The sequence below is a fragment of the Muscardinus avellanarius genome, assembly GCF_963383645.1.
Source record: "Muscardinus avellanarius genome assembly, chromosome: 4".
Classification (NCBI taxonomy): domain Eukaryota; kingdom Metazoa; phylum Chordata; class Mammalia; order Rodentia; family Gliridae; genus Muscardinus; species Muscardinus avellanarius.
The window spans coordinates 7,542,921-7,558,641 of record NC_137789.1 but is presented as its reverse complement, the minus strand read 5'-3'; the positions used below and the strand labels follow the sequence as shown (position 1 = coordinate 7,558,641).

The 15,721-nt window shown below is 37.1% G+C and overlaps 1 protein-coding gene across 2 annotated transcripts in view; it reads left to right on the top strand.

Annotated features, from left to right (window-relative positions):
• The window catches only part of KHDRBS3 (KH RNA binding domain containing, signal transduction associated 3), a gene marked incomplete at both ends in the record, with an annotated part of 181,516 nt that overhangs the window by 51,572 nt on the left and 114,223 nt on the right, over positions 1 to 15,721 (top strand). For both annotated transcript variants that reach the window (XM_080695126.1, XM_080695125.1), the window contains one exon: positions 1,964 to 2,082. In XM_080695126.1, the coding sequence (XP_080551252.1) occupies positions 1,964 to 2,082 (119 nt within the window). The remainder of the gene's footprint in view (positions 1 to 1,963; positions 2,083 to 15,721) is intronic.

Here is a 15,721-nt window from a genome sequence, read left to right as displayed (position 1 = left end):
GTCAGGAGATGCAGATGTGAGTGCTTCTATCTCTCGGGGTCCTTCCTTATCTTCAGCTCCTTCCTTCCTCTCCTCCCCATCACCTGTAATTCCACTTGTGCAGGGTTTCCTCACACTTTCCAGTGTCTGCTGGGTATCCAGCAGTTCAGTTCTGGAGTTAGAGTCAGTTGTCCGACACAGTCACACATGTGCACATGTGCACACACATCCCCACATGTGCAGGGTTGAATGTTCCTGTCCTGCAAGACTGACCCACATCGCTGCACGCAGCCACAAAGGCAGTGCCCAGGCCTGTCCGACTACAGATCTGTCTGTTCTGTGATCTAGCCCCTCAGGTTTGATAATTTGGTATGATGACTCATAGACCTCAGCAAAACCCTTGAGCACTTTTACTGAAGTTTGGTCAAGGAGAAAGTCTCTGTCAATATCCATAAATCACATAAAATTTCAACATTTTAGAAGCAGATCCTTAGATACTCTAGGTACTAGATACTGTAGTTTCAAAAATGAAGAACCTGAGTCCTAATGGATGTACTTTTACAGAATCACACAATTATGTTAGCATATCGAGGACTGGGATTTTGACATCTGTGTGTCCCGTTTAGTGTCCTTTAAATTGTGACAGTTTTTCATTGCCACTGAAAATTGTTTAGTAGACAATGACTTGGTGAGAAATGGGAGGCGAGAGTATTTGGAGCGAATGGTTTTATGAAGCCTGTTGGCCTCTGTAGTGATGACTGAATCCCCAAATTTGAAGTCTTCATCTTTAAACATGTCCTCCATTTATCCCAGGATACTATGGAAATCTTATGTTCTTTCTAACACTAATGGTAGGAAAGAACGCACTGTCCCACTGTCTTCAGAGTCAGACAGACCAGGGATGTAAATCCTGCCTTTGCCCTCAGTCTTCACACCTCTCCACCTTCCTCTTTGATGTCCATGGTTAACTTGTCAGGTGTGTGAAGTGCCTGGTCCAGGGATCCTACATAGGAAATTCTCGCTCTTCTTGGCTCAGTAAGCAAAGTGGATAAACATAAGCACCTGATGCTGTCATCCGTTGAACCTGGGGTTTTGCGGTTGTTTGGAGCCAGCAGCCCACGTGCTTGCTCATTCAGCAGTTTCTGAGACATTTAATGATGAATGGAGATTCATCATTAAAGATTGTGTGCCTCCTGTGTGGCTGGAAGCCACTGGCTATGAAATGAATGGAAACAGTAGACTAATATTTCTAGGCCCTGATAGAAAGTTGAATGAAGCCTGAAGTTGAATACATTTTGTCTTAGAGAAATCTGTGGTCTGGTGAAAGTGGTAGGACATTTTCTCCCCATTTAAGTGGAGTAGTGGAGTTGAACATTGTTTTGTGAGTATCCAGGGAGGGATGATGGACTCTCCCATTCTTCCTGCTCTATGGGGGAAAGGGACAGTTGTACAGGAAAAGTGATTTTTGATGAAGTTGAAACTTGAAAGAAGGTGAAGATGAAGCCATCATTCTGTCGTCATGCGCAGAGACAAGAGCATCAGGAAAGATGTTAGCGTGCAGTTGGTAACGTGCCTGTGGCAGGGTGGGCTGCTGGAAGGCCACGCGGGCTTTCAGCGCCATCTTAGTGTCATTGGAAAGCGGGCACGGCTGGTAGGAGAGACCATACTATCAGCCTTTCTCTAGGATTCCACAGAGCCCAGGGAACTTCCTTCTTTTTAATTTTTGTATTTTTGTGTATGTTATCTAGTCTATTACTCCCCTCTATAAGCATAGGCAATTGAGATTTGACTTTGTAAAGACATGATATGAGAATTTTTTTTCCATTTATAGAGATTCATTATTAAAATAGGAAATGTGTCATTGAAAAAATCATGGTAATCTATATTTCCGCATTTGATGTCATACTACAGCGAAGCTCACCAGAACTTTCATCCTGTGCAGTTCAGCGTCATACTCTTCATGGTTATCTTTTTGCCTCCACAGAAATAGAAAAGTTTCAAAAAGGAGAAGGCAAGGAAGAAGAAAAGTACATTGATGTGGTGATTAATAAGAACATGAAGCTGGGACAGAAAGTGTTAATTCCTGTTAAACAGTTTCCTAAGGTAAGACAGTAGTGAGGTCTACTTTGTAGATGTGTTAACCTCAATCACAAGGCATCAGATGGTTAATGTATATTTTGTTTGGTATGTACTAGAGGTATTTTCTCTTAGCAATTCCCCCAACATACACTTAATTAAAATTTTGATTTTTTTTTACTTAATAAGTTAGTCAAAAACTTATTTAGTCGATTTAGTGATTCTCTCTTCTGTTTGACTTTAATGTGAGTTTTGAAGCCCTAAGAAAATAATGTTTCTGAGTTATACTAGCAACGTGGAGTTTTATTCAATTTCCTCATTTGTCATATGAAGTTGGATGGGTAAGAACTAAATAAGTTTATCAGTATTAAAATTTTAGAACAATACTTAACACATATTTCCAAAAGTATCTACTCTTCTAATTTTATTTAAATCTTCTGTTTCCTTTCGTTGAATGTCCACATACAATTCATACATACTGTTGTGTTTATCAGTAATTCCTTTCTTTATCATGCTACGTAATAATCCATTATCATACTGTATATATTTGCCTAGGTAGTTTTCAGTTTTGAATTGTTGTATTAAACTAAATTGCTCTGCAAAATTCTTTACACGCCATTTTCTGAGCTTATATTTTTGTTTCTGTTGGATAAATACCTAGTATTGAAAAAGCTATATATTTATTTTAAGAGAAGTTGCCATGCTTTTTTTTTCCAGGTTAGTTGTACCTTACAAAATGTCCACAAATAAAGCATACTAGTTGTGGTTTCCCTATGTCTTCACTGGTATATGGTGCCTTCAGTTTTATTTTACTCATTTTGATGGCATATTGGTATCGTTTTGTGATGAAGATCAACAATTCTGTACAGTTTTTTATAAGTGTATAGGCCATTTATCTATCTTCTGTTGGGGAATTCCTGTTTTTTACCTGTTTCTCTTGGGATAATTGACTTTTTTTAATCAATGAGTAGTTAGGGGCTTTGTATATATCCTAGATATGTTTCTTATTAGAGGGATGTTTTATAAATATTTGATTTGGTCTATGGATTACCTATTATTTTCTTGATAGAGTCCCATGATTAGACAAAGTTTCAATTTTGATGAGGCCTAATTTACCAGTATTTTCTTTGACCGTTATTGCCTTCTGTGAAAAAAGAAAATACTGTCAGCCTTAAGGAAATATAAATTTTTGGTAAGTTATAAATATAATCTCCTGTGTTCCTCTAAAAGCTTTATTATTTTAACATTTACTTTAAGACATGATGTATCTCAAATTAATTATTATTATTATTATTTTTTTGGTGGTACTGGGGTTTCTGGAAGCCCTTCTACCTCCGGGCTACACTCCCAGACCTATATTTACATTTTTATTTGGAAACAGGGTCTCCTAAACCAGCGCACGCCTGGCTTCGAACCTGCGCAATCCTCCTGTCTCTGCCTCCCAAGCGTGGGGATTACAAGCGTGCGCCACCACGCCCTGCCTCAAATTAATTTTTTTATATAGTGTGACAGAGTTTGGTGGTTTGAATGTATCCTCCCAAAATTCATGGATTGAAACTCAATTTCTTTTCTTTTTTTTTTTTTTTTTTGAGGTACTGCAGTAGAACCCAGGGGCATTCTACCTTTAAGTTACATTCCCAGGCCTATTTTTTATTCTTTCTTTTGAAACAGGGTGTCACTGAGTTGCAAACGGCCTCGCTAGTAGTTGAGGCTGGACACAAACTGTGATCCTCCAGTCTCCCCCTCCCAAATATTGGGATTACAAGTGTGGGCCACCACCCCATGGGGAAACTCAACTTCTGATGTATATGTTGATGTTATTTGGAGATGGAGCCTTTGGGAAGGAAGTCATTAGGATTAAGAGAACTCATGAGGGTGGGCCCTCTCCCTGGCATTAGTGGCTTTAGGAGTGAGAGAGACTCAGCTTGTGTGTCTACTCTGCTCTCCATGATATGTCCCTCACTATGTTATAATGAAGCAAGAAGGTCCTCACCAAATTGTAAGCAGACGCTGGTGCCAAGCTTTGGATTTTCTGGCCTCCAGAACTATATTAGACAAATAAAATCCTGTTCTTTATAAATTTCTCAGACTCAGGTATTTTGATATAGCAACAGAAAGTAGACTTAGACAAAGGTCAAGCTTATTTCTTTCCCCATATAAGTATCCACTTTCCCTAGCATTATTTATGGACAGATGTTTTCTCTTTTACTGTTTTGACACTTTCTGATGGAAAGCAGATGGATATATATGTGAGGATGTATTTCTGAGCTTTTCATTCTATTCTGTTGATCTGTTTGTGGATCCTTACCCACCAGTAAGTTCTTAGAGCAAGGCATGAAGTTAGATAATATAGTGTCCATCCAATTTTGTTTTCTTTTTCCAAGATTGCTTAATTATTCTAAGGTTTTTACAACTCCATAAAAGTTAAAATATCGTTTGTTAATTTTTCAAAAACGACCTTCTGGGATGATCTTTGCAGTTACACTGACTCTGTTGAGCAGTTTGGGATGATTTGACATCTTAGCACTACTGAGTCTTTCATTTGGAAGAAATGGTGAATTTATCCATTTATTTAGGTAGTCTTTAAATTCTCTCAGAAGCATTGTATGATTTTTTAGGGTAAGAGTCTTATATATCTTTTGTTAAACTTACCCCTAATTATTTTGTTTTTACATTATTACAAATTTAATATATTTATAATTTTATTCCTAATAAAATTGTATATTATCCTTATTATATGTTACTTTGCCAAATCATTATTTTTAGTAAATTTTATAGAATTTTTAGGACATGGTCATATCCATATTACCTTCTTAAATTGTTTGACTTTTTCCCCTCCAATTTTTGTGCCTTTTACATATTTTGCTGGCATTGTTGAAGTGGCTAGCGTCTCCTTGATTGTGAGGTGCAAGCAGTGGTAGGAATCCTTCTTCCTTTGTTCTCAGTCAAGGAGGGAAGCTTGCAGTATTTGACCATTGAAGCCTACATCTGCTGTATGCTTTTTTATAGATGCTATTTATTAGGTAGAAATGTTCCCTTTTATTTCAGTTTTGCTGAAAATTTTGATCTTGAATGGTGACCATAAGTTTTCTTTAAGTTACTTTTGCACCTATTGAAATGAACACAGGATTTTACTTCCTTGTGTGTTTACATAGTAAATCTTAATCACTGGTTTTTCTAAATCAAATCATTACATTTCACGGATGAACACTACTTGGTAATATCATATCATCTTTTGTTAGATTCATGTAAATCTAAGTTCATGACAGATATTTGTCTAAATATTTTTTCAGAATATTTTTGTAAGGTGTGAGTGTAAGCATGTATACATGAATGTGTGTGTGTGTGTGTGTGTGTGTGTGTGTGTGTGTGTGTGTGTGTGCTGTACTAGGGATTGTACCCTGTGGTATTGTACCACTGAGCTAAGCCCCTACCCCTGTTTTTTTCCTAAGTTTCCACACGCTGGCCTCAAACATATGATCATTCTGTCTCAGCTTCCCAGGTATTGAAATTACAAGTGGGTGCCACTGTGCTCAACTTTTGTAAAAATGTGATATTAGTGTTATATTGGTTTCATAAAATGAGTGAAGAAATGTTCTTTTCACAAACAATATATGTCAGATTAGTATTATTTTTTTTACTAAATATTGGATAGAATTCCCCAGTTAAGGCATTTGTGTTTAGAGTTTGATGGTATATTGAATGTCTTTGATCGATGTAGTACTAGTCAGTACTACATCGATCAAAGACATTTTTATTTCAGTTTTTATGAAAATGTGCTAAGGGATTTGTCTATTTCTTCACAAAATTTAAGCTATTTTTTCTGTCTGGATACATCTCTCCTCTGACCTTTTCTCCTGTTCATACTTAAATTGATTTCATGTTCAAACTTTTAATATTCTCATTGAGGTTCCTATGGCTCTGTTTATTTTTGTTTAAATTATTTTTTCTTGTTTTTCAGATTAGATTTCTACTACTCTATTTTTCCCTTTTGGTCTTCTATTTTTTGTTGTTCTTAGCATTGAATTCAGTACATACTAAGCAAGTGATCTACCACTTAGCTATACTTTCAGCTCCTTTTTAGAAATATTTTAAGTTTCTGTTAAATTGCCCAGGCAGTCTTCGAACTGGCGACCCTATTGCCTCAACCTTCTGAGTAGCTGGGATTACAGGTTGCGCCAATGTGCCTGGGTCCTACTGCTATATCTAAAACTTGAGTTTTTTCTTATGTTGTCTTCATTTTCCAGTTAAATCCATCATGTAAACTATTTATGTCAGGTAATGTAATTATCTGTTTCCGAATTTACATTTGAGTGTGTGTGTGTGTGTGTGTGTGTGTGTGTGTGTGTGTGTGTAAGAGAGAGAGAGAGAGAGAGAGAGAGAGAGAGAGAGAGAGAGAGAGAGAGAGAGAGGGAGAGAGAAAGACAGGAGGATCACAGGTTCAAGGACAGCTGTAGCAAGTAGTGAGACTCCCATCAACCTAGCAAGATCATTTCTAAATAAAAATTAAATAGTGCTGTAGTACAGCTAGGAAGAAAAATGCCCCTGGGTTCAATCCCTGGTAATACACACACCCCCAAAAATAGATGCTTGAAAGTCTTTTAGTTGTGAAATCCCCATCATCTTAGATTTATTAGGCAGTGATAGTCTTATCTTGATCGAGTTTTCTTATTCTATTCCTTCACATATTGGCTAATTTCAAAGGTATACTGAATATTGTGAATGTCCAATATGGCAACCTCATTCTGTTTTATATCTCTGAAATATGTTGTTGTCTTTTAGCAACTAATTAACTTTTAGGTTCAGACAGTAAACATTGTTTTGGGTAGGAGTTCAATTCTTTCCTCAGTCTGATTTTTGCAGTCATTCATTTTGTGAATAATTGATCCAGAGGTCAGCCAGAAATTTTGGTAGATTTTTTTTTTTTACACAAAACTTGGGGATTCCTACTTTTTCCTCTTTTTTTTCAGGATTCCTCTCTCATACTTTAGCACTTTTGCCTTAAGCCCTGCTACTCAGGCAAAAACTTCTAAAATTAATAAATTCACCTCAGCTTGCTTTTTTTTTTTTTACATCTTGATGCCTTTTAGAATCTTATTTTGATTTCTCTGCAGGGATTCCGATTGTTGTTTAGAGTTTAGGAGTTCATGGTAGACACCTGTGTGTGGTCTGTCTGTGAGGATATTTCTCAGCTGTCACCGCAGTACTGGGCAGGTGACTTTTCTGTAACCAAACACAAAAATAAAAACAGTTATGACCATTTCGTAGACAGAATCCTTACTAAACCCAGTGTGGCTCCTGGCGACCTTTCCAAATTGATTCTTATGCTCTGAATATTCTGCGTGCTTGATGTGTAACAGGTGAGCAGAGACAGTCTCTGCCTATAAAGAAGTTCACAGTCTAGTAGACAGTGATTAGTCTAAAATTACCTTTATCATAATTTATTATATTTGACTTAGAATATGGAATATATGAGAGAAATCTATGAAATAAATGTCTTTTGCTTTCCACTGTCAGCTTTGATGAGGCAAAGGCAGATAAAATTCTTGTGCCAAACAAGAACAGTAGAGTCCATTTCAAGTATTGAGGGAGTCTGAGGCAGATTGCTTAGGAATCCACTGCTTTCAGAATGCTGAAAAAGGACGTTTGTGTTTATGATAATGGAGCATGCACATTTTGAGCCAGCTTTGTTCAAAAGCTCATGTAATACTGCTGTCAATTTTAGAAAAAAGTTTCCCTGCTCCTGTCTGTTCATAGCTGAACTGGAGGAATCTGAGGGCGGCCCCTCTGAAGCACACTGAGAAGACAACTTGATGAGGGATTGATGCTGGCATTAAACCTTCACCTGCTGGGGCAGGCGGAACTGCTACTTTTAAAACTACCTAATACAGTGATTTCCATTAATTTAATAATTTTTTTTGGATACTGGTTATTGAGCATAGGGACATTCCACCTCTGAGCAACATCCCCAGCCCATTTTTTTTTTTTTTTAAATATGGTCTCATTAAGTTGCTGAGGCTGGCCCTAAAACTACAATAATCCTGTATCAGCCTCCCAGGTACTGGGAATTCTGGCACCACCATGCCTACCTACTTTCTTCCTTCCCTTCCCTTTCCTTCCCTTCCCTTCCCTTCCCTTCCCTTCCCTTCCCTTCCCTTCCCTTCCCTTCCCTTCCTTTCCCTTCCCTTCCCTTCCCTTCCCCTTCCCCTTCTTTTCCTTCCTTCCTTCCTTCCTTCCTTCCTTCCTTCCTTCCTTCCGCCTCCCTTCCAAAAGAGGGTCTGCTAAGTTGTAAATTGCCTCACTAAGTTGCTAAGGCTGGCTGTGAACTTGTGATCCTCCCGTCTCACCCTCTCAAGTACTGTGATAATAGTAGTGTGTCACCACGCCTTGCTTAATAGTTTATTTTAATGAACCATTTTCTATACTCTTTCAGTGTGACAGTGTTAACCCTAATATGAATTGCTTGGTATTCAAATCTTAAAGTGCATTCATTTTCTTAAGTGATTTTAATCTTTTCAAGCATATTAATATATGTATAATGTCTGAGCTCATAATGTGTGAAATTCAAAGTAAGCACACTATATAATAACATGTAATATTATATATTACATATTTTATATTTTAATATTTTATTAAATATTATATGATAATCGTTATTTTTATTTTAGCTTGTAATCCAAGGAAATTCCCCCTCACACTGAGGCTAAATCCTAAGCTCTGGTGCTGAGCAGTGTCTTTGGAACAAGACACTCTATGAGGAACTAACCATACCCTGTAATTTAGGGTTTGTGTTTATTTCTTCATTTATGAGTCCATCCATACACTTACCCATCTATCCATCCATCCATCCATCTATCCAGCTAACATTTACTGAGTGTCTTCTCTGGGCAAGGCAGTGAGATCCATGAATGTAGTACTTGGTAAAAGCCTGTTATATGACATATGTATACATTGCTGAATGATCAAATTATGCTACTTAAGATGTGAATTAACTCAATTTTTTATTATTCCTTTGTGCAAAGAGCATTTAAAATCCCCCCTTTCACTTTCTTGGAGTATGCATTAGCTCTAGTCAGTGCACTACGCAGTGGATCCTAAGAACGTACTTCTTCTGTGCAGTGGAACTTTGTGCCCTTTGACTCACATCTCCCTTTCCCCATCTCCCCTGCCCTCAAGCCTCTAGTAACTACCATTCTACTTTTCACTTTTATGAGTTCGATTTGTTTAAACTACACACATAAGTGAGATCATAAGATATTTGTGTGTCTCTGTCTGGCTTGTTCTACTTAGCGTAACATCCTCAAGGTTCATCTGTATTATAAACCGCTGCATGGGCATTGTATTCACTGAGGGGCATTGTGGTCTCTTCCACATCTGGTCGTTGTGAGTGAGGCTGCAGGGATCTTGGGAGCGCAGACGTCTCTTCAACTTACTGCTTGTCAGTTTCTGGATGTACACACATAAATGAATTGCTGAATTATACATAAGTTCTTGATAGCTAAAATAATATGGCTAGTATTTAGTCTGTTTTTGCTGATAGCAAAGTATCTGCGACCAGGTTATTTATAAAGAGCAAAAATTTGTTTCAGTTTTAGAAGCTTGGTAGGTGCAGATACAGGAGTCAGTATTTGGTGTCAGGTGTGTCTTGCTGGTGTATCCTCGCCTGTCAGAGGTAGAAGGTCAAAGTGGGGAACGTAGTTCCTTTCAGCCCATTTATTTATTTATTTATTTATTTTGGTGGTACTGGGGGTGGAACTCAGAGGCTTTCTACCTCCGGGATATACTCCCAGACCTATATTATATTTTATTTGGAAACAGGGTTTCACTAAGTTGCTGAGATCCTCACTAAGTAGCTGAGGCTGGCTTCGTCAAGCACTGGGATTACAAGCATGCGCCACCAAGCTCGGCTCCTTTCAGCCCATTTAAAAGGCACTAATATATTCACAAGGGCAGAACCTTCATGCCTTAGTCACTTCCCAGAAGGTCCCTGACTCTAGTACCACCACAGTGGGGATTATGGTGCATCCGGGTTCTTTAGGTGATACACTTAAACCAAAGTATCTGTCTAATAAGAGCTTTGAAACTTGTTGATGTCAAAGAAGCCTGCTTCCCCTAATCAGCAATAACTAGGAGGAAAGGGGCAACAGGAAGAGGTTGAGCTATAGAAAGGGCCCTATAGTGAAGCAACTAAGGTGACCAATCAGAGGGTATGGAATAGGGGAGGATGGAGCCTCTTTAAAACGCAGGAGGTACATGAACAAATATATCAAAGTTAATCACCAAACAAGCATGGGATCGAGGGAGGGGGAGTGAATGGGATGGGGGCTGGATGAGGGCTAATTGAATGATGTGTGCCTGTATATCCTCTCAAGTCTTGTACTCCAATGTGATTGATATATGACTACAATGCACTAATTAAAAATAAATAAATAAAAATTAAAGATATTATATTATATATATGTGTGTGTATGTATGTGTGTGTGTGTGTGTGTGTGTGTGTGTGTGTGTATAATGTTCAGTCACTAAGAAGTTTTCTAGTAATCACCAAGTCTAGGGACTCTGCCATTAAGTAGAAGGCTCTTATGGGTTGCAGGAATTTATAAAGCTTCATGGCCCCTAATGGCCATTGTCCATGACACACAGCCCCCTTATATAGTCCTCTGCTCCTTTTAACCACCCACATTGTAGTCAGAATTGGAACAGAGTGGAGTTCTCAGTAGCAATGGGAGGGATCATTTTCAGAAGCTGCTCTGCTTCTTTTCTCAGAGATCTCTGTGCTTTTGGGGTCTGTGACACAGAGCACTTGTCTTAAGAATTGGAAAGTTGCTAAAGTGAGTGTCTGCTAATATTTCTAGTACTTGACAATATTGTGGAGGCAGGCATTTCAAAGTTAATTTATGCTTTAGGTTTTCCCTTATTCTCCTTAAAGTTTTTGACTATTGAGTCAGGAAGCAGGTTATGAACTTATATTTTTAAAAGGAACTCCACAACAGGCAGGCATACAGTGAAGGATTCTCGAAAGAATTGAATCGTTTGATAGTGGAAGTTTATTATTGCAATGATTTTCCCGAAACAAATGGATAATTATAAAATTTGATTATATATAATCCTATAAACTCCCTAAAGGATCTCTTTATGTTAAAAAGACTTGAAATAGCCCAGTAGATATTCTTTGATCACAATCTAATTTAGAAGTTACTAATTAAAGTCTGTGATGAATATTGTTTCCTATAACTGTATAATCACATCTTTGTTTATATTTGGGGGACATGATAGAGGGTAAGTTTCTGAGTATGTTGCTGGGCCCAAAAATAAAAATAATTTTAGTGCTTTCATAATATGTGAATAACTTATATTTGAATATTACTGCACTTTAATTTGACTCTAGGCCATATAAAGATTGCTACATTAGATAAAATGAAAATCATATGTCTATCCTGGTATTGGAGATAGAGAATTATAAATTCTCCCCCTCTTGCAATGACTTTGAATGTCTATCTCCCACATCTATGCATTGGAAATTTAACCCTCAAATTCATGTTCATAGTGTTCAGAGTTGGTGCTTCGGGAAAGTAATTAGTATTAAAGGAGGTCATGAAGGTGGTGCCCCAGGCGACACTATGGCCTGAGGAGCAGACTTGGAGAGACCCGAGCTTGCACACTTGCCCTCTCTCCACTGGGCTGAGCATGTCTGTTTGTTTCTTGGTTTTGGACTTTCAGGTCTCTAGAGTTGCTATACAAATAGACTTTTATTCTGTATAAATTATTTAATCTCAGGCATTTTGTAATAGCAACAGAAAACAGACCAACACAACTCTTTGCTAGGACTCAGTCTACTATAAGAAAATGGTACAAATTCATACCACAGGCTAAACTCTGAACTTTTATCAAAACAAGTAATTGATGCATAATTACGTGAGACACACTACAAAGTGGGTTGAGAAGCTTGGCTATCGAGTGGAAGGAAGTCAGGCTTAGGTTTGAGCTTGACTTTGTCTCATGTCCAGCTCCTCTGTCCACTAGCTCTGACTGTGTCACCTTTCTTTCTAACTGTAGAATGCTGTAAATAAAGATCTACTCTACACTTCCATTTGGATGTCTCATGGATACAGATTTGGTGTGATCTCTTTTTGGCCCATGTGAATATTTTCCTTTGTTTCTCATTTCAATAAATGATGTGTAGCTTAAGTTTCTGTGCCAGAAACCAGGACGTTGTTTTTGGCTACTCACTGCTCCCTGCCCTCACCAGTTCTTTTCCTCTGCCCTTCAGAAGCCCTTCATTTACTTCCTGAGGGGACTTGCATCTGTCTTTCTCTTTTTGTTCCTTGGTCACACTTTCTTTTTTTAAAATTTTTATTAGTGTACTGTACTCATACATTAAGATGTATGGGTACAAGATGATAATGTACAAGATGGTAGAGGCATACTGAAAATCATATAACCAAGAAAGCCAGATGCCACCATGGGATGAAAGGGCTTCATAAGCAGAATAAATATAGGAATATTTATTTCTAATAAAATAAATATAGGAATATAGAGCACAATTTCAGCCCTTGGGAGTTTGTGCACTGACTAGGGAAGGAAGGCAGGTGCACACATGACCAGAGGAAAGTGAACATTTGCAGCATTTTGGGATACCACTCAGTGAGAATTGCCACATAGGAATCTTTTTTTAAATTTTTATTATTTTTTTATTGGTGCATTGTTGTCATATATCCTAATGGGATACAAGATGGTAGAGGCATACATGCACACATCACACATTTAGCCCTTTCTCCTTCCCACCCAGATTACTCCCACCTTTCTTCTTCCCATGTTTGGCTTAGTGATTGATATGTTTGGTAATATACATCATGTACATTAGGGAATTTTCCTCTTCCCCCTCTCCTCCTCCTCATTTAAGCTGCCTTACTGCATCATCTATGGTTTCTTTTTCTTCATCTCGAGTTCCTCCTATGACGCTTTCTCCCTAGCTTCTGCATATTAGGGAGAGCATCCGATTTTTCACTTTTTTTGACTGACTAATCTCACTTAGCATACTGTTCTCTAGTTCCATCCATTTCCTCATAAGAGACATAATTTTGTTATCTTTATGGCTGAGTAAAATTCCATTGTGTACTTATCCCGTGGCTTTGTAATCCATTCATCTGTTAATGGACATCTTGGCTGATTTCAAAGTTTGGCAATGGTGTATTATATACTAATGAGCATAAATACACATGCATTAGTTTGACAGTTTGGTTTCCATTCTTTTGGGTAGATACCCAGAAGTGGTATTGCTGGATCATATGGTAAGTTTGTTCCATTCTTCTGAGGATCATCCATACTGTTTTCCAAAGTGGTTATACTAATTTACAATCCCACCAATATGTTAGAGTTCTCTTTTCTCCACATCCTCGACAGTATTTGTTGTTGTTTGTGTTTTGAATTATTACCATTGTAATTAGAGTTAGGTGAAAACTCAGGGTAGTTTTGATTTGAATTGATCTTATTGCTAAACATGTTGAACATTTTTTCATACATTTGTTGGCCATTTAAATTTCTTCATTTGTAAAGTGTCTATTTTGACACTATTTGAGTAGAAGTGTTTTCTGGATTTTCTTTACAGACAAAATGTGAACTCTGCTTTAGTTGGGTTGAATATTCTGTATGTGTGTAATAGGTCAATTTGGTTTATTGTGTTCTTTAGATCTGAGGCTCTTTACTGACCTTTTGTCTAGAAGATCTGTCTAGTGGTATAAGAGTAGTGGTGAAATATCCCAGAATTATATTATTGAGATTTGTGTTTGACTTAATGTCACAAAGAGTTTGTTTTTTGAAAGTAGCTGCACTTATGTTTAGGGCATAAATATTGACTATTCTTATTTCCTCTTGTTGGATTGTGCCCTATACTAGTAAAAAAATGACCTGTTTTGTCTTTTCTGATAATTTGTGATTGAAGGCTAACTTGTCTAATATCATACTTGCTTCTCTTGCTTGTCTTTAAGTTCCTTTGTATGGATTACCTTGCTCCAGGCCTTTACCTTTTGTTTGTGACTATCTTTACTTGTGCGCTTCTTGCAGACAGCATATAGAAAGATTTTTCTTTTTAATCCATTTTGCCATCTTTTTTCTTTTTATTGGGGTGTTGAGGCCATTTATGTTTAGCGTGATTATTGAGAGATGATTTTTAATTACTAACATTTTAAGTTTTAATTCTGTTTGAGGTAGTGTTTCTTATTCTTAGTTGTTTCTTTAATGGAAATTATTGTTTCTCTGATTCTGATATGTATTTCTTATTTCCTCTTCATAGTTAATCTCAGTATTTTCTCTAGTGCTAATTTTTAAGACATAAATTTTTCAGCTTTTGTTTTTCATAGAAAATTTTTATTTCCCCATTGAATTTGAGAGATAGTTTTGCTGGGTAGGAAATTTGGGGCTGCAGGTTGTTTTCTTTTAGAATTTGGACTATTTTGCTCCATACCCTCCTGGTTTTCATGATTTGGTTTGGGAAATTTGGAATGATTCTAGTTGGTTTGTCTCCTAAAGGCTTTTTGCCTTTAAGATATTCTCCTTGTATTCTATGTTAATCTGATTGATTATTATGTGGTGTGGTGAACCTTTTCCTTGATCTTGTCTAAAGGAGGTTCTCTAAGTTTTCTGTACCTGTGTATAAACCTCTTTTTCTATGTTTGTAAAATTTTTCTGCTACTACTTCTTTGAAAAGATTGTTGATCCCTTTGATTTCATCTTCTAAAATGATATTCTATGCCTATTATTCTTAGGTTAGCTCTTTTAAGACAGGTCCATATCTCTTGGATGTCTATTTCATGCTGTCAGCTTTTTTGTCTTAATTATATACTATATGTTCAATTTTTGAGTGCTCATCTTCTAAGAGTAAGATTGTTTTCCATGTGGTCTAATCTAATGTTTGTAGATTGCATTGATGCCTTTGCTTCAATGACTGCATCCTTTACTTACTTCAGAGCTTCTTTCTGATTCTTGTTCACTGTGTCAGATTCTTTATTTGTTCCTTTATTTCTTTCAGATTCTTTCCAAATTCTTTTAAAAAATTCTGTATCATTTCTACTCTTAAATTTCTGATTTGTCCTTCTGGCAATCTCTGAAATTCTGTGTTGGTGGGTTCTCTTATTGTGGGGTTGTGGGAGCATCTTGGTTCTCTCCTTCTCATGATTTCAGGTTTCTTGAGTTTGTACCTTTGTTGTTTTTGGATAGCTTTTTCTCACTCTGTAGGTGTCAGCTAGTATATATAATGGCAAGTTGCGTTGTATTCAGTACTGAAGGTTGAGAGAGGAGGAAGGTCCTGCAGTAGTAAATACAAAAATGGGTAAAGTAGCAGATAAGATGGAGTAGAAGGAGAATTTGAGTGTGGTAAGGTAATATGTAGTAGCAATTAGAGAGTATATATGTAGGATTCTAGGATCCAATTTAGAGAATTTTACTATACTATTTAGTATAGTGATATGAAATGGATTTAATACAAGAAAATGAAAAGAAGGGTTGGAGCAAATAAAGTAGATATGTCCAAATGAAGAGGCTTGTAAAAGGGGTGGGAAAGAAAACAAGTACACACATGCATATGCAGGGGCACACACACACACACAAATAACAAAAAAAAACCCAAAATGAAACATCAAAATAATACAATCCTACAAACATATGAATA